This window comes from Neofelis nebulosa, chromosome 11, assembly GCF_028018385.1.
Source record: "Neofelis nebulosa isolate mNeoNeb1 chromosome 11, mNeoNeb1.pri, whole genome shotgun sequence".
Taxonomy (NCBI): domain Eukaryota; kingdom Metazoa; phylum Chordata; class Mammalia; order Carnivora; family Felidae; genus Neofelis; species Neofelis nebulosa.
Window position 1 is genome coordinate 81,476,321 of NC_080792.1, and position 21,024 is coordinate 81,497,344.

The 21,024-nt window shown below is 49.1% G+C and overlaps 1 protein-coding gene across 3 annotated transcripts in view; it reads left to right on the plus strand.

Moving 5' to 3' along the window:
* The window catches only part of KSR2 (kinase suppressor of ras 2), a 432,076-nt gene that overhangs the window by 367,942 nt on the left and 43,110 nt on the right, over positions 1 to 21,024 (plus strand). The window contains exon 15 of one of the 3 annotated variants that reach the window (XM_058691145.1): positions 15,119 to 15,271. The exons of the other annotated variants lie outside the window; for them this stretch is intronic. Coding sequence (XP_058547128.1) covers positions 15,119 to 15,239 — 121 coding nt within the window. The 3' untranslated portion in view covers positions 15,240 to 15,271. Of the gene's footprint in view, positions 1 to 15,118; positions 15,272 to 21,024 lie in introns of those variants that run through there. 3 annotated transcript variants of the gene reach the window in all.

The following is a 21,024-nucleotide window of genomic DNA, read 5'->3' on the forward strand; positions in this document are numbered from 1 at the left end:
ACATAGATGCAGGGAGGGGGACAGTTTGTGGCCACTTCTAAAACCTGCCACCACTCCTTTCCTCATCTGTGATCTAGAATGTATCATTCTTGTGCAGGGCCCTTTACTTGGGGTGCATGCCGCTGGCCTTCTGCCCCACTGCTCCCACCAGTCCATCACCCCAAATTTCTCTCTGGTAAGCTCCTCACCTTCTGGCTTGTTAACTCCTCTTTTTTACATCCCCAAACTAAAAATTTGAAATCCACTATCTCCTCTCCTTACCTGGCTCTTCTGAGAACCTCTCGCCTCCCGCCCTCTGACTTGCTTGGTGTTATTGGTGGATCCCAGTTCCCCGAGCCTCCCTCACCCCTTTCCCAAGGGCTGGCTAATTGGAAGTGGACAGATTCAGTTAGCAACCATCCTTGAAGAACGAGTGGTCATTATGAAAATGTGTCACTCATCCCGTAAGCCAGCTGCGTTTCTGGCCCTTTTCTGTTATGTACAAACTCTGTGTCCCCCCACCCCCCCCTCCCCGAGCGCCATAACTGCCTGCAGATTTCGCAAATAGCGCAGCCTTTTCCTGGCACCGTGATAAAGACTCTGCAGCTTTGGGACATGTAATTGGTCTCTGAAGTGTTTTGGTATTTTGCGTGAAGAAGCCAGATGAGCCCCCAAGTGGCATTTATACCATATTATTGTGTCATTACATATTTATCTTAGGGAGGGGCTCTGTGCATCCCTCTCTCCCATTTAGTACCGTCCACTTGTTGACCATCAGGTCTCTTCTCTGAACGTTCAGTTTGAAACTTGGTATTCGAGTAATTGGATTAATCACCTGCATCCGCATAATTGGCTGGCAGAGGTTGATGGTTGGACAATAGCCAACCAACTGGAACAATTTTTGGACCCTGGATTTATTTTACAGAGAACATAAGACCAGATAATTACCTGGCATATTCCGGCTAAATTCACAATGGCGTGTTCTAGCCAATTACTTAGTAATTATCATCGAAGTTAAGTATTTCTAAGATTAGCTTCCTTGTAATGTGATGTGTATGGCTCTTGGGGAATGAGTAATAACCAACTAGTTACCCAATTGCTATACCCACAAATACAATTAGCCGCAGGATTGCTAAATCGTTTCACGATTGGGTCATTATGAGATTATTGCTAAAGCTATTGGCAGAATGTGCCATCGCTCATTTTAAAAACTCCAAATGGAATTTGAAAGCCGACAGAGTTGAATGAAAACACCTCCCATCGTTCTGCCTTGCTGTGGCGTTCCCCGGGCCTCAGTGTCCCCATCTGCTGATGAGGAGGTAGACATCGACGCTTGTGGCAGGGTCCCTCCGACTCTGACAAAATGCTTTGGTTCTCGGGGGATGGGCTGGTTTGAGAAGCAGCCTGGAACAGCTCTGGAGCAGGGCTTCTGGAAGTATGGTCCACCCGGGTCCCCTGCGTCAGAGCCAGCAAAGGGAAGAAGGTCTTTCAAATGCAGATGCCTGGGTGCTATACTTGTATTAGTTTCCCAGGGACATTGTGATTAGCACATACTTGGTGGCTTAAAATGACACACATTGAGGGATGCCTGGGTGGCTCAGTGGGTTAAGCATCCTACTTTTGATTTCGGCTCAGGTCATGATCTCAGTTTGTGAGTTTCAGCCCCACGTTGGACTCTGTGCTGAGCCTGGCGTCTGCTTGGGGTTTTCTCTCTCCCTCTGTCTCTGCTCCTCTTTCTTTCTCTCTCTCTCAAAATCAAATAGACATTTTTAAAACAACACACACTTATTGTTCTGCAGTTCTGAGATTGGAAATCCAGAGTGGGTCTCTAAAGTGAAGGGCTGTTCTCCTTTCTGGAGGCTCTGGAGTAGAACGTTTCCTTGTCTTTTCCAGCTTCTAGAAACATTCTTTGCATTCTTTGGCTTGTGGCCCCTTCCTCCATCTTCAAAGGCAGCATCGTAGCCTCTTGCTTCCATGGTCACATAGCCTTCTTCATGGTCACAGGTCTCACTCTTACAAGGACACTCGTGATTGCATTTAGGACACAGCCACCCAGAAACACCTCTCATTTCAAGACTTAAAATTTTCTCAACTTAAAATTTTGTTAATGTTTATTTATTTTTGAGAAAGAGACAGTGTGTGAGCTGGGGAAGGGACAGAGAGAGAGGGAGACACAGAATCCGAAGCAGGCTCCAGGCTCCCAGCTGTCAGCACAGAGCCCGACGCAGGGCTCAAACCCACGGACCGCGAGATCACAACCTGACCCGAAGTCGGACGCTTAACCAACAGAGCCACTCAGGCACCCCTCAAGACCCTCAATTAAAATCACATCTACAAAGTGCCCTCTGCAATATTGAGGTCACAGTTTCCAGGGATTAGAACCTGGATATCTTCAGGCTCCAGTTTTCAGTCTGTCACATCGCCTTGGACCTAGTGAATCAAGTCTGTTTGTAGGTTAAGACTTTCTAACCAAGCCCCCCAGCCCATTCTAATCTAATATTTGGGAACCACACCCTAGGGAGTATTACCAGGGAGTACCTACTGTGTACCCAGCATAGTGCAGAGGGAAATGGAAACAGGGAAGTTTTTGAAAAAAAAAAACAAAAACAAAAACAAAAATAGACCAGACAAAATTACGAAATAATCAGGATCTCGGTGGGAAGAAATTTATTTATCCAGTGGTGACAGGAACATGGACCAACCTACCTCAGTTGGGTGCCATGGAGACAAAACCAAAGCAAAACGCTACAGTTGACGTTGCCAGGAGGGCCTCATTAGGGGGAGCCTGATCCCACTGAACCATCGGGGCCATGTTACAGATGTGGAAACTGAGGCCAAGAGAGGAAAGTGGGGCCAGGACAAGAGCACAGGTCTCTGTGAATGCACTTCACCGTCTGACAGCTTGCAAACCCCATCGTCCCCCAAAGCTTGTCCATTCATTCATTCATTCATTCACCAGATACTTAGTAAACGCATTACGTAGCAGACACTTCTCTGGATGCTAGGGGATGATGGTGAGCAAGACAGATGTGGCCCTTGTTCTCAGAGTCCTGTCATTCTAGTGGGGGAGACAGACTACTGCTAAGCAGTAATGAGATCGTTTGAGTAGGATCATTTGAGTGTGTTGAAGGAAATAAACCAGAGCTGTGCCGCAGAGGGACCGGGGGACTGGAGTTATCTTAGGCGTGCATTGTGTGTGGGAGGATCCAGGCAGCCTCTCTGAAGAAGTGACATTTGGGCAGGGACCGGAGTGTGAGGAGCCAGCTGTGCAGACAGGGCAGGGCACACCCAGTGGCGGGAACAGCACATGCAAAGGCCCAGGGGTAGAATGAGCAGGATGTGCTTCAGACTGGAAACAAGACTGTGGTGGCAGAACACGGTAGAGAAGGACGAGAGGGTAGCTGGTGAGGAAGGAGGCTGGCGGGAGCCAGCCTGGGGCCAGGAGGGGTGCTCACGCCTGGTTGAGGCAGGCACTTTTTAAAATAATACCAATGCCTGCAACAGTCCCTCAGCCTCAGCTCTGTGACATTTATAGGGGTCTGGCCTGTGCGCTGTAAAATGGTTAGCAGGATCCCTGCCCCCTGCCCATGAGATACAATGGTACCAAGTCCCTAGTTGTGAGAACCCGAAATGTCTTCAGATATTGCCAGGTGTCCCCTGGGGCAAAGTCACCCTCCAGTTGACAACCAGTGCCTGAGAGTCTCTGATTTAATTAGTCCGTATAGGCCTGGGGTTTCTGTACAAAACCTCCCCACATGACTCTTTCTGGCAGCTGGGAGACCCCCCCGCCGCCCTGGGACCCTCTCCTGTAACGGCCTGGAACACTGGCGAGAGGTCTGGATTTTATGCTCAGGGAACCAGGCGGGTGGTGGGCCGGGGAAGGGGGAGGGGCGGGCAGGAACTGGTGTCTTCAAGGACAAATAAAACCTGAGAAACTCCCAAAATAGAGGGCGGGGGCCCAAGGGGAGTATTTTGACAGCCGCCGAGGCAACAAAGCTCAAGGAAATGTCAGTGTATCGCCCCGGCTTCCCTCTACGGTCAGAGCAGATGACTTCACCAGGCGCCAGCGTTCTTTCCCCGCAGCCCAGCCCGCTGCCCGAGGCCCGACCAGACTGGGAAGCGCTGGGTTGTGAGAAGCTCCGCGTGCATGGTTGCTGTCTTGAAGGTATGCACCAGCAGCGGGGGGGAAGCTACCGCTAGGGAGGGAGAAGCCGCCCCATTCTTCCCAGAAAGGTATCACAATGTCCCAAGGCCCTCATTAGCTCCCGCTGCAGCCCCTCCAGCCCCTCCAGCCCCGTCTCTGGAAAGGAAGAGACGGTGAGCTTCGGGGGGCCAGGCAGAGACTACAGCTCCATCACATGGTTCCTTCCCTTGCACCTGCAGGAGGCACAGCTGATGCTCATGTCTGAAACCATTTCCCTGCTTGAGGGGCATTTATATTTAATGTGGATAAATGCAGAGCACCCAGAGTAAACCAAAAAAAAAGCAGCAGATTCCACCAGCCTTCAGCAAGCGCTTCGCTTCGGGCCAGGCGCGGCAATCTTCTCCCATTTATGATTGTGCCCACTTAACAAGTGGGAAAACTGAGGTCAGACGGGCGCAGGGAGCCCCCTGCCTGGGTCATAGAACAAATAACTGAGACCCTGGAATGGAGCAAACGTGTATCTAAACATCAGGCCAGCGTGTTGCTTCTTTGCCCTGCCCTGCATCAGCCAGGGCAAAGGGAGTAGGCAAGAATCTATCGCGGGCGTTCACCACCGCTGATCACATCACACTTACCTGGGGGACTTGGTAACCGTACGAGAGCGAGGCCGCATCTTAGTTCAACAAGCCAAAGCCTCTTTTTGATTACGTTCTGGAGGACGAGATACACCACAGTTTGAGAGCCACTGGAGTTTTAAACTGGTTTCATTTCTTGTGGCTTTGATTCTGTGTATGTACTGAAATGTCCTGTTAAGTGCTGTGGGGCCACCACACACACACGCACGTGCATGCACACACACACACACACACACACACACACGTCTTGCATATACGCTCCATGTTACATACAGTTACTAACTTGCTTGTTCCCTTCAAAAGACTCATTTTATTAACATCAGCAATTCACAAAGTTCCCATAGCCCATAAGCCCCCCATCGCCCTCCTCCAATCTTTTTCTAGAATCCCCAAATTGTTTAAAGCCATGCTTCATAGTGTGTGGACCCCTGGCTAGCATCACCTGGGGACTTTTTAGAAAAGCAAATGTAAGGGGTGCCGGGGTGGCTAATGGTTAAGTGTCCCACTCTTGATTTCGGCTCAGGGCACGATCTCATGTTCAAGCCCTGCTTCGGGCTCCTCGCGGAGTATGGAGCTTGCTTGGGATTCCCTCTCTCTCTCTCTCTCTCTCTCTCTCTCTCTGCCCCTTTCCTCTGCTTGCTATCTTACTCTGCAAGGGGGAAAATTTGTTTAAAAAAAAAGAGAGAGAAAGGCAAATGTAAGATAAAGAATCCCCTCCCTCCCAACCGGAAGCTCTGGGGTGGGTCCAGCTCTCTGGGTGTTAGGAAACCCTTCAGGACCCGCTTCCGTGCACTCGAGCTCAGAGCCATTGCTCTAAAGAAACGGGTTCCCACCTCCTACCCTGAGTGAGCAGACTTTTCTGCTGCCGAGGGCTGCACACCCCATACCTCCTGCACCCTCACCGAGCGATTCGGCCAGGCGGCACTGAGAGGTGAGCAGCTGGGTCCAGAAGAGGTGAGGGCCGGGAATGTCCCAAGGTGAAGACCAGCAGGGGCCTGACAGCCACCGATTAGCTTCAGTGCTAATGTGAGTTCACCGCCTTCCGCAGACACGTATGGGACCCTGGCTGAGTGCCAGACCACATGCTGGGTGCTCAGAACACAGTTCCTAGAGTTCATGCAGAGACTTTCCATTCCAGCTAAGTAGACTGTCAGTAACAAGTGAAACAGACAATGAAGTACAATAATAAAGCATTGCGTTAAGTGTTATGAGGGCCACAAACAGGGAAGGTTCAGAGTGACAGGAGGGGCTCAGAAGAGGTGTCTTAGAGAAGGTGACATTTAACTGAGACCTAATGGTGAGCAGCAGAGAAAGAGCAGTCCAGGCAGTGGTACAGCAGGTGCAAAGGTCCTGAGGTGGGAATGAGATGGGCACGTTTGTGGGCCAGAAGGAAGCAGGATGGTAGGAAAGGGGCTGCGGGGCCTCAAAAGTACGGATAAAGGTGTGGAGTTTATTCTGTTGCATCTGGAAGCCAATGAAAGATTTTAAACCAGAGTCCCTCACACCCCCCCTGGAAGTTTCCTGATGGCCTGGCTGCTTGCTGCCTCCTCTTGCACTGAGCTAGTTGGTTGGGTGTATCAGACTCATTTGGTTGAGAGCAGTGACAGCATCAGCCCAGCCCTGAAGGACACACACAGAGGAAACAGGACTCTGGGGTGTCCTGACCGTCAGTGTGGTGTTCCCACCTGCGTGGGACTTCAGGAAAGACGCCTGAGCGGTTGCTCTGCATTTGTGAAGTTGAAGATGCCTTCTCTGGGATGCGAGGAGGAGGGAGCAGGACAACAGGGGCATTACGTAAACATCTTATTGGGATACAGGGCTTGGGATGTGCGCCCCAGGAAAGAGAAGGAAGGACAGGATTCCCCCACTGCTTTCAGGAAGATTTTTTTGTTTTAATTTCTCATTGGGCTAGTGTCCTCTGTCCCACCCAGTCGCCGGGTGCCCAGAATCTGAGTACAGTTTTGCAGTCACGTGAGGCTGACTGTATCCCCCCATACGCACGAGATAACCAGCCACACCCGTCTCTCGGGGACAAGGTAGTAATGAAATCCCGTGGGGCCTCATTTGCACATCATTCCAAATCCGGTCAATATCAGGAGCTATTTAATAGCCGATTTTCAACTCTAGATCAGTTCTTGTTTTTCATGCTTTCAAACATAATAGCTCCAAGCTGCAGTATTTAACAGACAAATGAAGGGCTCTGCCTTCTGCTAAGACACTAGCAGCTCTGTGCCCGAATGAGATCTTGACTTGCTTTTCCTGTAACTCTGTACTTGTGGGCTTTCTGATGTTTTTTTCCCCTCCAGGCCAGTTTGATTGTCCTAAATATAACATACAGGAGTGGGGGAGGGGGCGCTGAGCACATGGAGACTCTGTCCCCCCTCATCTACTAGAATCGGCTTCCTTTCATGTTCAAAGAGCTGAATTGCTTTCCCTTTATAAAGCACAGCTGAAAAGGTTTTTTGTCTGTGGCTGCCTTTAATTGTGCTAGAATGTAGAGCACCCCGGGACTTTTGTGAAGGGAGCGCTATAAATGCACTGCATCATTATCATTATTATTATTAGCATCATCGCATGTACATTGCATACGCCTGTTGGTAAATGATCACATGACCAGCAGAGGACTTGCCTGGGTGAAGACTTTGCCACTGGCCACCATGTTCCTCGAATCTCAAAGATCCTAAATTAGCGTGCGTGCCATCTGTCATCACTTAACAAGTAACTTGTGTGTCTTACCGCCCAAGTGAAAACTCGTTTGTTAGTGAGAATGCGGATCAGCAAAAAGAACATGAAATTCACCTGTAATGTCTGCAGCCGGAGGCAGTCACATTAGCATTTCGGTGCATATCCTTCCAGGCAGTTCCCTCAGTGTGCGTGCAAACTCAGTTTGTATTTGTCAGAGTAATGGTAGCTGCTGTAACAAATAAGCCTTAAAGCATTAGGCGGCTTTACACAATAGAAGTCCATTTCTTGCTCACAGAATAGTCCAAGGTGGGTGTTCCTGGGCGGTAGGTGGCTTTTCCTTGTGTGTGGGGGGATCCAAGACCAATTCCATCTTTTGGACCCATCCTTAAGGCTCAGGGACCTCTGCCTCAGCTGAGGAAAGAAGAAAATACATAGAGGTCACATGCATCCTACCCATGCGTCACGGGCTGGCACCATCCCTTGACCACACCTGGCTGCAGGGGAGGCTGAGGAAGAGCCAGCCAGCTGTATTCCCAGTAGGAAAATGACATGGGTTTTGGTGACGAGCCAGCAGCTCTGTGACACACATTTGTGGATAGATCTTCTACCCACTGAAGACAGACTCACCCAGCAGCACTGGTCTATGACTTGCTTGTTTCACCAAATAGATGTATGAACACTCCCTTTTGGGGGGACTTGAGTCTATTGCAAATTTCTTCACTTTTATGGACCTCTGTTTGTTCACCTGTAAAGTGGGATGACCTTTTTCTCTCTTGCAAGGGAGTGATAAGAATTAGAAATCAGGCTGTAGCCCAATGCCTCCTATAAGCAGAGGTGCTCAATACCTTGTGTCTCCCAGTTGCTATAGTAATAATGATGATATTCTAACAATGATGATGGCGATAAGGATAGCAGTAGAAGCAAGTAAGAGTAGCAGTATTTTTTCTCCTTGGCATCCTACAAGCCGCAGGTGTTTTGCGTTGATCATAATATCAGATGATACGAGGTGATGGCTGTAGTCTGACCTCTTAGCCTTGTAGCCCAGCTCTGCTCCTGGCTTGTACGTTGGCCACGTTACCTAACTTCTGTAAGCTTCGAGCCATCCGTAAGGAGGTGTTGAGAAAGGAGCTGGATATACTGGTCTCCAGCTCAGATGGAAGGTTGCGGCTGGAAATAACCGTGTGTGAGTCATCTGCATAGAAGTGGTGATTGAAGCCGTAAGCTCCTGTGGAAGCTGAGGCCATCCAGGGAGGAGCAGGAGGTCGCCCAAGGACGGAGCCTGGAGCATTCCAGCGCTGTGTGTCTTGGTGGGGAAGGGTCCCCGTGCACAGGGGACTGAGGAGGCGCAGGCAGGGCTACAGGAAACCAGAAGAGCCTGGGGTCCTGAAGCCAGTCCCAAGCGGTGCCCCACTGCCCACCCCCACCCCCGACAATCCCCTTGTATGACATCACCGTGTTTTATTTTCATTAGAGCGCTTCTCACCATAAGATAACGTTTTGTTCCTCAGTTTGCCTGCTTGCCTTTCATCTGTTTTCCCTACACCCCTTCTCCCAACTTAGAACATAAGCCCCAGGAAAGCAGAGTCTCAGCTATTTGACTCACCTCTGTATCCCCAGCCTCTAAAACACGAGCTCCTCCTTAAATACTTGTTGGATGAATGGATAACTGTTTCCAAAAATACATTCACACATATTATCGCGGCCTGATCCTCTAGGCAAGTATAGCAGCAGACAATGAGTGGTACTATTTATTCAGAATCACCAAGAAATGAGTGGGACATAAGTGAAATGTAGTACAAACCGGGTGGGGGGTGTGCCTATAGGACGTGGGAGAATTAACAGGGATGAAAAGAAAGAGATGCCAATTATGCGATGTGAATTATAACAATACAATACAGAGACTGCATGATTAGGGGATATTGGCCCCAAAGATTCATCATATACGAGGTCCTTCCTGGGTGTGATGGTGGGAGTAAGGAAGGGAAGGCACGACCTCTCCCGTGGAGCTCACAGACAGGTCACTGGATGATTCCCAAACAGTGTCATAATCTCCGCAATAGTACCTAGGGGGTTATGGGGACCCAGAGCTGGCCCCATACCCAACCAAGGAACTGGCCAGATGGACAAGAAGGTGTTGGCATTCTTGGGGCACCCAGGTGGCTCAGTGGTTTAAGCATCCGACTCTTGATTGTGGCTTAGGTCATGATCTCACGGTTTGTGGGTTCGAACCCCGCGTCGGTCTCCATGCTGGCAGTGTGGAGTCTGTTTGGGATTCCCTCTCTCCCTCTCTCTCTGCCCTTCCCCCACTTGTGTGTGCTCACTCTCTCCCTCAAAATAAATAAATAAACTTAAGGATGCCAATACTTTTTTTTTTAAACAATAAAAACCATAATGCAAAGGGCTGGATATGGGAGGGAACAAGACAGGGAAGGGACAGAGGAGTCAGGAGCTGGGGTATAGGGTCCATACGGGTGCTAGCAAGAGATAAGAAGCTAGAGACAGTCTGAAAGGACCTTGTGAGCCAGACTAAGGAATCCGGACTTTTCTCCCAGAGGCAAGGGGAGCCACCCAGAGTTTTAGCCAGAGGAGGGACACAATCTGGTTTGCATTTCAGAAAGACCACTTTGGGGTAATCCCTTTTCTTAGAGGAGCTTGCGGCAGGATTGTTCCTCTATCCCCCACCCCCACTCCCCTCCAAGAATGGTGTGGACAGTTCGTGTTGATTCTCATCAGGCATCAGTGGGAACAAATGCGGGTTTGAATGCCCTAGGTTCTGAAAGATACTTGGCAGGACTCCCTTAGGGGACAGCAACAGCAAGCTGGCAGTCCTTTGGAAACAAAGGCATTTTCAACAGCTTTCACTATTTACCCAAGTTAAAAATAGCCAGCTGCACTCCCATGTTTTGAAGGCAAGTGTGGGCAACATCAGGTCCTTAACATGTGTTCCAGAAACCAGAGGGACGGTTTGCTCAGCATTGCTGGCAGGCCGTGGTTAAACAGAGATTTGGGAGCACGGGGGGTAGCTTCATGGAGGGAGGCGAGGTTGTAATTAAAAGCTAGCTCCATGCAATCTGATCAGCCTGCGTGCAGATACTGGTTTTTCTGTCTTTTGAATGAGTTTAACAACCCTCTGAAGGAGGAACTCTTCAACTCCTCCGATTATGGACAAGGAAGCAGCTGAAGCAGTGTGCCTAAGGTTATAAAGCTGCGGAGAGGCAGGATTTGAACTCAGGACTGTGTGATGCAGACCAAAGTCCATATCAAACTACCCTCTCCTTTTCTTTCCCTTCCCAGCTGTGCCTAAGTCCGTCACTCTTTTTTTTTTTTTTGAGTTTATTTATTTACTTTGACAGAGAGCGAGCGAGCTGGGGCGTGGCAGAGAGAGGAGAGGAGAGGAGAGAGAGAATATCCTAAGTAGGTCCCACTTCCAGCATGGAGCCCAATGCAGGGCTCAAACTCATGACCCATGAGCTCATGATCTGAGCTGAAATTCAGAGTTGGACGCTTAACTGACTGAGCCACCCAGGAGCCCCTTCATCCTTCTTTTTAATGCCCCACGGTTCCCTTAGAACCCTCCCCTGATGATCCTCTCCCCCTAGGTGGGGGAAAACGCTGACCTACCTCTGGGCCAGGTTCATTGTCCAAACCACCAAACACGCCTGGCCTATGACTTGTTGAGTTGGCAGGTGCAAATCGAAACCCTGGCATGTGTCCCTTCCCTCTCCTCGTGGCGGCCTCCAGGCTGGCGTGGGTGGGCAGGGAACGCCAAGTGTCAGACCAGTATGTGTCCACTGCTCTGGGAACTCGCTGGACCCTGGCTTTTGGTCTGATGTATTTCCAAACCGGCCACGGTTTCTTGAGCACTGTTCAGCTTCTGCTTTGTCCCTGCCTGGTTGTGTTTAAGATAATTAAGCCCATAAATCAAATAATAAATAGCTATGGACTCTTTGTCATGGAGTCTATCGGGATTGATTGACCACTGGGAATACTGCTTTCCTCAATCAATGGGGAGCCAGGGGGATGAATAAATCTTGATAATGACTGGCAAGAGGAAAATCAATAGGTGTATTAAAGTACGCATTGGGAGCCTGTATCTTTGAATGCAAAATAACAGTTTGTTTTGGCAGAAGAGGGGAAGCAGAGAGGCAGGGAGCATAGACACAGCCAGTATCCCTGGATGCGAGCAAGGTACCTGGCACACCTTAGGTGCCCATTCATTTTTTTTTAAATTTTCTTATTTATTTTTTGGTGAACTGCAGAAAGCCAGTGAAAGGTCTGCTTTAAAGGGAAACCGTGTTCAGTGTTTACTTGTTTCCATTCTCTGGATGGCGAGTGCCCGGCAATCCCATCTGCCTGTGGGCTGCCTTGCTCTGTTCTGGAAGGAAAGGGAGGAGGGAAGGACTGCACGTGATGGAGAACAGAGACCAGGCTGCTTCAAGGCAGGCGGCACCTGTTGAGAAAGAGATGGCCGAACTCCATCAGGGACAGGGAGCAAAATCCCAAGAGTTTGGTCAGCACGTCTGGTGGGAGGTGCCTCTGAGCCTCTTAAGAGGCGATGTCAAGGTGGCAGTTAGATAGATGGCTGTTCAGGGTGCTGTTCTGGACAGGAGATACAGCACTGGCGGCCACCTGTGCTGGGAGAAATGAGGCGCCATGGGCCTGGGGAGATGGTCTGGGGCAGCGCTTCCCAGAGTGGACCTCCTGGGCGGGGCCTGAATTTGCATGTTTAACTCGTTCCCAGGTGATGCTGATGCTGCAGGTGTGGGAACCCCACTTGGCGAGCCAGTGGTCCCCTGGGGGACAGATTTACGTGAGAAGAAGGCAGAGTGTTCCTGTAAGGAAGCCTGAGAGGGGCCAGGGGTCGAGGAAAACCAGGAGGGGGTGTGATCGTGGAAGCCTAGGGTTCAGCAAGAGAGAGTGGTCAGCAGTTTCGGAAGCCGGTATGGAAAGAACAGGCAAGATGCAGCTGGAAAAGTGTCCCCTGGAGCTCTCGTAGCCTTCACATTTCATTGGCCTGGGGTTTTACACTATTTGCAGACTTCCCTGATAACCTGCCGGTGATGTTTGCCAACCCCACCTGTGCTCTTAGGTGTATACCATGTGAGTTTCCAGCTTAGGGCTAGGGTTCAGGTGGAATGGATCTCTTCGCCCTCTGAACCCGGAGGATGGTGACATTTCAGTGATGCCAGTGACAGTCTCAGAGGGGGCTGGGGCACAGCTGGAAGATCCAGTCCCAGGAAGAGTTGCCAGCAGGAAAGAGCTGCCATTCATCAGAATGGCGGTATGGATTCGCTGAGGCTGGAAATGAATCCACTCCCGGGAGGTGTTCTCTCTGGGCACGGCTTAGTATTGTTTTCAGAGCCAGTCATTGATGTTCAGCCATTACGGTCCTTTAAAAGGAAGGAAGGGAAGTCGGTTGCTTGGTTGAATCCTTGTTAATAGGAAAGAGGGCTTTGCTATGAAACGGCACTCCCAGAATTAAGGGTAACATACGTGTTAAGCAACTACTGTATGCAGAGTTCTAGGGACTTTAGAGATACTGCTTCATTAAATTCTTGTCCCCATCTTACAGACTTAGGGAGATGAGATGGCTCATCCAGCTAGTGTGAAGCTGAATCTGGCTATAAAGTTGACCTGTCTGATCCCAGAGCTTGAGCCTTAACCCCACCAGGCTGTACTGTGTCCTCTTAAGAACTGAATTAATTTGTTGTTGGAATGTTCTTTGTGGCTGTCTTCCAGGGCTCTCTGGATGAGTTTCATAGATCACTGTCATGGGCTGGTCACTTCTCTTATCCTTGAGTACAGAATAAATTTCATGAGAATTTTTCCTATATAGAAATTTTAAACTGGAAAAGCAAAGTTCTTGCATGTCAAAGCCAAGCTTCTGTGTATCTCCCAGGGCCTGGCCTTGTGGCTCATGAGCAAATACAAGCTGGGGGCGCCTGGGTGGGTCAGTCGGTTGAGCATCAGACTGCTGGTTTTGGCTCAGGTCATGATCCTGGGGTCATGGATTTGAGCCCTACATCAGGCTCTGTGTTGAGTGTGGAGCCTGCTTGGGAATCACTCTCCCTCCCTCTGTCCCTCTCCCCTGCTCACTTAGTCTCTCTCTCTCTCTCTCTCTCTCTCTTAAGGAAAGAAGAGAAAAGAAAATACGATAGCTGATGCTCACCAAATAGCCTCTAGAAAAATGTTGGTTTACCAGTTGTCTAGATCTGAGTAGTTATTCTTTCATACAGGTTTGTTGATATAAGTTTTTCTTTTGTATTGGTAGTTATTTAAAGCCTTCATGAGCCTGGGTTTCTACATCTATACAATGGAGAGAATAACAGTCCCTACCTTGTGGGATTATTGTAAGGATTAAGTAAGTTTCTACATATGAGGCACTGAGGCTGTTACACATTGTGAAAATTGATAAAGGAAAGCCTCACTAAAGTGGACTCAGGATGCTGGCAGGGGAGGCTGGAAGGGAGAGCTGTACCACTCAATGTCAATGACAGGAAGAATTGTCAATTACAGACCCCTAACAGAAGTATCTCAACAGGAAAGAATCCTCAATTCCAGGCAGGGAAAAGATGTACGTTGCTTCTCCTACAAGATCCACTACCCCTGGAACTCAGCTGATGAGAAACTGTCATCACCCTGAGCTTTTTTTTTCCTGTGAACTTTCCTTTCCAAACAGTCCCTCCCAACTTCCTCTTCCTTCTCCATAAAATAATGTGCCTCTCTCTTGTTTGTTGGACTTGGCCTATGATTTTACCATCGTTTGCTTATATGGGATTGCAATTCTCTGCTGTTCTCAGATAAACCTGTGTCTGCTCGTAAAATAACATTTTTATTTTTAAGGTTAACATCAGGTGCTATGTAAGTACTGGCAATTCTTGTCATTGCAGAGATTGTTGCTGGTAGCCCAGTATCGTGGGTACCCAAGGGAGGTGATGTAAATACAGTGCTATCCTGTGCTGCAGTAGGAAGAACATTGGATATGGAGTGAGGAGTCCTGGATGAATATTCTAGCTTGGTCACATGCTGGCTGTGTGACCTTGGACAAATCACTTCACCTCTCTGAGCCTCCGTGTCTTCATCTATAAAGTGGGGATAACAGCGTATGTTTCCCTGGGTGGCTAGGAGGAGGAAATGGAATGGCAAGACTGAAAACCCATCATAAAATGACCAGGACTAGAGAAATGTGGGATAACTTAAAAAAATCACATAATAATAATAGAAGTTTACAAAGCATTGACGGCATGTGTGGTGTTATTCTAAGCACTTTGACCTTTTCCCGGCTACCGGGTGAGGTTGGTACTTTTGAACTGGTGGAGCTGGGATCTGAACTCCTGTCTGCTATTGTCAAAGCAGGTATACATAAACACTTTATTGGTGAGGAGAATTTTCTTGTTGAATTGGCAGGTGGCAGGGACCCGAGTTTAAAGTTGGGACTGCAGCTGAGGGATGCGGCAAACAGTTTCCCCTTCTTGGGGCTCCAGCCCTTCAGTGGTCTTCTGGGCAGTGACCGTCCCTGTGCCGTGACCGACTGATGAGAAGCAGGGCCACCTCTCCCCAGCTGTCATCTCCTTTCGACAAAAACAGAGAGTCTTGTGGCTGAGAAGTTGTTCTTGCCTTTAATCAAAGGTTCTGTCTCCCAGTCCTCTTCAAAAGAGGATTCTGTTTCTTCTAGGTGTTCAAAAGACCCAAAGGAGCGCACCGAGCAGGGAACAGACCCAGTATCTTCAAAGGCGAGGAAGGGGTCCCAGCCATCTTCAGAATTTCCGCAGCTGAGGCCCATCCCTCTAAGGTAGTTATTAGAGCAGGCTTTCAGGACTTTCTGGGCACAGATCAAGGATTCTCAGTGGACTTGTCTGGAGTGTCTGTAGACCAGTGAGACCTGCCCTGGCATCTCAGTCACCCGGGTCTGATCTCTCTCTGTGCAACAAGGGCTCCCTTTGACACACTCTCAGAAACAGAGATGCTGTGCCTTCACCCAGTGGATTATTATTCTTTCTTGTTAATAAACCTCTGTTTCTCAGGCTCAGCTGGCCTTACAGCCCTTCCTCCTGTAGGAACTCTGCCTTCTGTGGCTGTCCTGCCCTGCTCTTCCTCTCCAGCTTTCAGCTTTGGTGCTGAAAAACCCCTGGAGCTTATCTCTCTAGCTGCAGGATATAGAGGTGGAAAACGGGTGCTGTTTACAGGGCGTCTGGAGGGATGGGCCTTCTATCATCACATGCTGAATATGACATCGAAAGGACATGGGAAGGAAGGAGCCAGGAGTTCAAGTACTGCTTCTGCTGTGACCTTAGACAACCCTTTAATCTGTTTGGCTCTCAGTTTAGTTGTTTGTGGATGATTATAACATTACCTACTTCATCATGATCTGGGTCATGTACTTCCTTGACAGCCTGGCTGGCCTAAACTGAACCCTTAGGAGTGAATGACCACTCGTCCATCCATTTGTTCGTCCATCCACCCATCCATCCATCCATCCATCCATCGTCCATCCATCTTCTCACCAATTCATCCATCCATATCCTACCTCCTACCCCACTTTACAGACGTACCCACACAACATCCACCACCCCACCTTCTCCCCACTCATCTCACATTCACCTGTCTTTCCCATCCATCCATCCAACATCCACCAGCTCAAGTACCCCTCCTACTACTAACTCATCCTCCCGCCTGCCACCCACCCATGTGCCCATCCACCCAGTCACATAAAGATCTAGCCGTCTAGACATTCAGCAAATAGTTGAGACCCCATTAGGCGCTGATAGGTGCTGGAAATGAGCAATGTGGAGCTTTCCTTCTGAGACCTGATGGAGTCAGACAGCGTGTCATAATTAAAGCCAGCTCCTTGTAGCAAAGCAAGATGACAGAGCCAGGTGGGGAAACATCCCTAGATGGGAATTGCCGGAGACTGGACTTCCATGGTGTCACATTCCCAGATATGAAAAGAAAATGGACCGCCCAAACAAACAAACAAACAAAACAGGCAGCAAGGCTAGAAGTCTCAGAATCATCTCTGCCTCCTGTTTTCTTGCCTTTGGTGCTAATTTTTATGGAATTCTATGCTGATGAGCATGGAAGCTGAGACCCTGGAAATACATGGAGGAAGAGAGGGCGATTTAGGGCAGCGGGGGTTGGGGGAGAAGGTGCCAATTTAGTAGGCTCGGAGGTGGCTCAGTACATTTTCCAAAGGTTGGCGGTGGTGAAGGGAACCAAATGCAGGGCTGTTCCCTGCCTACTTTACACACCATTAAGTCTCAACTTGTAATAATTTATCAGTGGCAGGCTGGAATTTACTTATTCATTATTTGTAGAGAAAGAGTTTGCGAAGCAAATCAGTTCAAACAAGATCACAGGGGGGTAGATTTAACCCACTCAAGAAAACCAACCAGAGGAAATGCCTCAGCACAATCATTGTCTCCAGGCCGAGCTGCTGGGGACAGACGGGTACCCGCTGGCCTTAATGGTTCCTGCCTTGCAATTCCAGAAACGTTCACTTTATCTCTAAGTGGCCTCTCTCTAAGGAACCTTTCTCCCCGCGCCTTCCCTGCCCCATCCAGTCCAGATTTGACAGTTGGCTCTGTGTTGCCCTTTCAGTCTGGCAGTAAAAGCCTTCAGTCAACCCTAGTAAGAGAATATCTTTGGGGTCAAGTGTCAAAACCAGGTCCCTTGAGCTCCTTCCCCTTGTGACATGAATGGCCATAGCTTTCTTTAAATGTCTTAAAGATCTCTGGTCCTTTCGTTTAAGGACGGCCTCTTAGACTTGATGTCGGGACACCTGGTTTCCCATCTGGATGCTGGATGGTGCTGGACCCTCTGCTTCCTCATCTGTAGAATGGGCACGCTGATCCCTATCCCACAGAGATGTTTCACGCAGTCGATTACACTAGAAAGATGAGAGTGTTTTGTAAACAAAAAAAAAATTCAAAACAGATGTGAAGGGACAGATAGTTTTTCAGATGGATGTCAATGACAGTGAGGGTTTTTTTTTCCTTTATTGAGTCAAAATGAGGGGTTTCAGTTTTCCTCATAATTCTGAACCTTGGTTAACATTAGGATTACATGGGGAGCTTTATAAAAATTTTTTTTAATGTTTGTTTATTTTGAGAGAGAGAGAGCAAGCACACGGGAGTGGGGGAGGGACAGAGAGAGAGAGAGAGAGAGAGAGAGGAAGAGAGAGAATCCCAAGCAGGCCCCATGCTCTGAGCGGAGCCCAGCATAGGGCTTGATCTCTTGACGGTGAGATCATGACCTGAGCCGAGATCAAAAGTCAGACGTTCAACCGATTAAGCCACCCAGGCGCCCCAAATTGGGGAGCTTTTTTAAATCTAAGTTTTAATGAGTGATGGCAGGACTCCACCCCCAAAAGGTCCTGATCCAAATTTTCTGTGGCGTCATTTCATTCAACCTCTCCAGGTAATTCTGTCATGGACCAGGATTAGGAAGCACTGTACAGTTCCCAAATGAGCCACGTCAGACTTCTCCCCCTGTCCCTAAATCAGGAGAGCGTCGTGACAGGGACCTTGGAGTCTTCCTGGCTGCTATATTCATTCTCTCAAAAGGGCAGACCATGTCTTAGTTATCAGAGCCACCGAGAAGAATAAATGTGCCAGCACAGGTAAAGTACATTTCTTTGATGGCTACAGCACAGTTTGGGTTTGATAATTGGTAGCTAACATCACTGTTGTTACTTGATAGGGGTTGGCTAACAAAATGCCAGCTGCCAGTGGCATTTGGGGTTCCCTGAGACGAAGTTAAGGGACAAAATTCAGTTTCCAAAGAGCAGCCGAAGCTTCTTCCCAGAAGACTGGGAAGAACAATAGTAACAAGAGTTACAATTGGTTGAGCGCTTACTGGGTACCAGAGCTCCTGCTAAACCCTTTACTTGAACGGGTGATTTGGGGCCATCTTATAGCTCCCCTGCTGAAGTAGGTGTGACTGTTAGTCCCATTTTACAGATGAAAGAGCCAAGATGAAGACATCTGAGGAGGAGGCAGGAAGGCTGGGAGTCGAGCCCGCAGCCTGTGCACTGTGAGTTGGGGAGGAGACAGGCAGCGAGCATGGCAGTCCTACGCTGGATGGTTACGCATGTGCCTGGGATCCTTCGGGTTCTGCCGAAGCAAAGAGACCATTCTCACGCCTTGTCTTTTCAAGAGCATCTGTAGAGACCTGGGTTCTAGTCCAGGCTCCCCGACTTAGTGCTGAATGTGCTCAGGCAGTCTCTTCCCTTCTCTGAGCCTCAGTCTCCTCCCTGTAAAATGGGGCTGATGAGCATACACAGGATCATGCGGAAGATCCAAGGTGGTGATGCCAGTGAAGGTTGTAGAACAGTGCGCGTGGGGAGTGCTGATGGAAGCTGGTGATTATTTCAGCCATACTGTGTTTCGTGGGGATTGCACAGACCCGGAACTTCTCTCTACCACTTAGCTGTGCATCCTTGGGCAACGTACCTGCCCTCTCTGTGCCTGTACTTTTCTTCGTCTGTACAATGAAGACAGTATAGGACCCACCTCATCAGACGGCTGTTGAGAATTAAAACATGCAAAATATTCAGATGCTCAGAATGTCATAGGGCGTATCTAGGTTGCCATTGTTGTTCTCGTTAATATATTCCTAATTCATCTGTCTGTTTTTACTTTACACCCTGTACTAAAATGTAAGTTCCACGAGGGCAGAGGTGTTGCCTTTTAACCTCTCTACTCCCCTAAAACAGTAGCCGACACCATAGTAGGTGCTCAGTAAATACTCGAATGAATGATTGAATGAATGAATGAATGAATGAATGAATATTAGCTTTCAGGTAGCACACGTATCCCTTAGAATATCCTGGGTTTTAGCTGTTCCACCACAGCATCTGTCTGACGGCTTTGACATGGTGTGATGTGACTTTTGGGAACGCAGCACTGGCCGAGACTTTGCCCACCCGTCTGTCTGCCTGTCTTAAGACACAGAGACCTACTCCCTCCTTTAGAAGGGTTCGCCATTCCCCAAGTCATCCAGATGTGAAATCTGGCAGTTATTTTCCCCTGGATGTAGGCACTGCCCTGGTCATCACTTACCTGTCACTCAGATGATTGCCTCTATGACAGTGATCGCCTATTTGGGCTCCAGAAGTACCCAAGACGAGTAACTGCCTCATTGCCCACCTCCCCGCCCCGCCATCTTGGGCTCACTTCCACTGGCGACAAGGGACGAGCGTCACATTACGAGGCCAGAGCAGCGGTAGGTTGGAGCCAAGTCCCATGGGACAAGGTTTCCTCATTCCGCTATGGACGACTCTAGAAGGACGTTTATCGGGACGGTGGCTGGGGCTCATAATGTGATTTCCCTTTTGAATCAGTCACAAAGCTCATTTCACTGCTGTGTGCAGAACAGATTAGAAGGAGGGAAGTGGGGAAGGAGGGAGCCAGTGAGAGAGCGTTGGGGTTCATCATACAAGAAGGACTCTTAGAGCTTCCTGACAGCAGCGGGAGGAGGGGGGTGACTCTCCCTGGGCCCCAACGTCCAGATGATATTGGGATGATGCCTGAATGATGGCTGACGCATCCTCCCTTTGCCTTCTCTACACCTCTTCTGGAAACCCTCTTCCACAGCCGCCCCTTGCCCCATGCAGCAGGCCCTGCTTCCTCCTCTGTGCCCCTCCTCCCATTTGTGGTCTGAGCTTGGGATGGAGGGTGTTTTCACATCTGCCTCCTCCATTAGGAGGAGTTCCAGGAGTTCCAGGAGGTCCTGGATTGTCTCCTTGAGCCCTGTGACCAACCCCAGAGTCTAGCACTCAGCCTGGGACCCAGGAGACCGTCACCCATCTGTTGTATGAATGCATGCCTTGGGTGGTTATTACTTAAAGGGAGAAAGGAAATGAATGCGCCGTTATTGTGTTTAATCCTTATGAGGAAGAGCTGCGTTTTTGTGGGGACTCTCTCTGTGCCAGGCACAGCAGTAAGCTCTTTAGATGAATTGTTTAATTTTCAACACAGTGAGTTCAGTTCATCAAATCCAGCTTAGGGATGAAATAAACGGAGGCTCAGAAAGATAAAGCCACACGTAGTGCTAGAGGCAGGGTTCACATCTGGGCGTTTCTTTGACAGCTCATGAGAAAGGTACCATCACCCTTACTTTGCAGATAAGGAAGCAGAGGTTAAATAATGTGCCTCTGTTATTCGACTGAGAAGCGCCCGAGCCCATCCGTTCACTCTGAAGTCCGTGAGCTGTCTCTGGGCCTCTGTCCAGCTGCTCCCCTTGCAAGAGAGAACCTGAGGTCTGCTTGTCTGCTTTTCTCCTGGAAGGGCCCCCATACCGGGCTCTCTTCTCCCACCTCCTATGTGGTTTTTGAAGATGCATCAGGAGGTGACAGATAGGCTTGTGGACAACACGGAGCTCTTCTGACACCAAGAGAATAGTGTTTCTGAATCTCTGAAGCAAACAGCTCCTGGTAGGCATGCACCAAACAGGGATAGAAATTACAACCTGAAACTGACAAGTCAGGGAAAACAAACAATGTTTGCTAAGTGGGAAAGGAGAGGATATTGGCTGAGAAGAGAAATGTCATTTTCAGGCTTCCAAAAAGGTATTAACCTATGA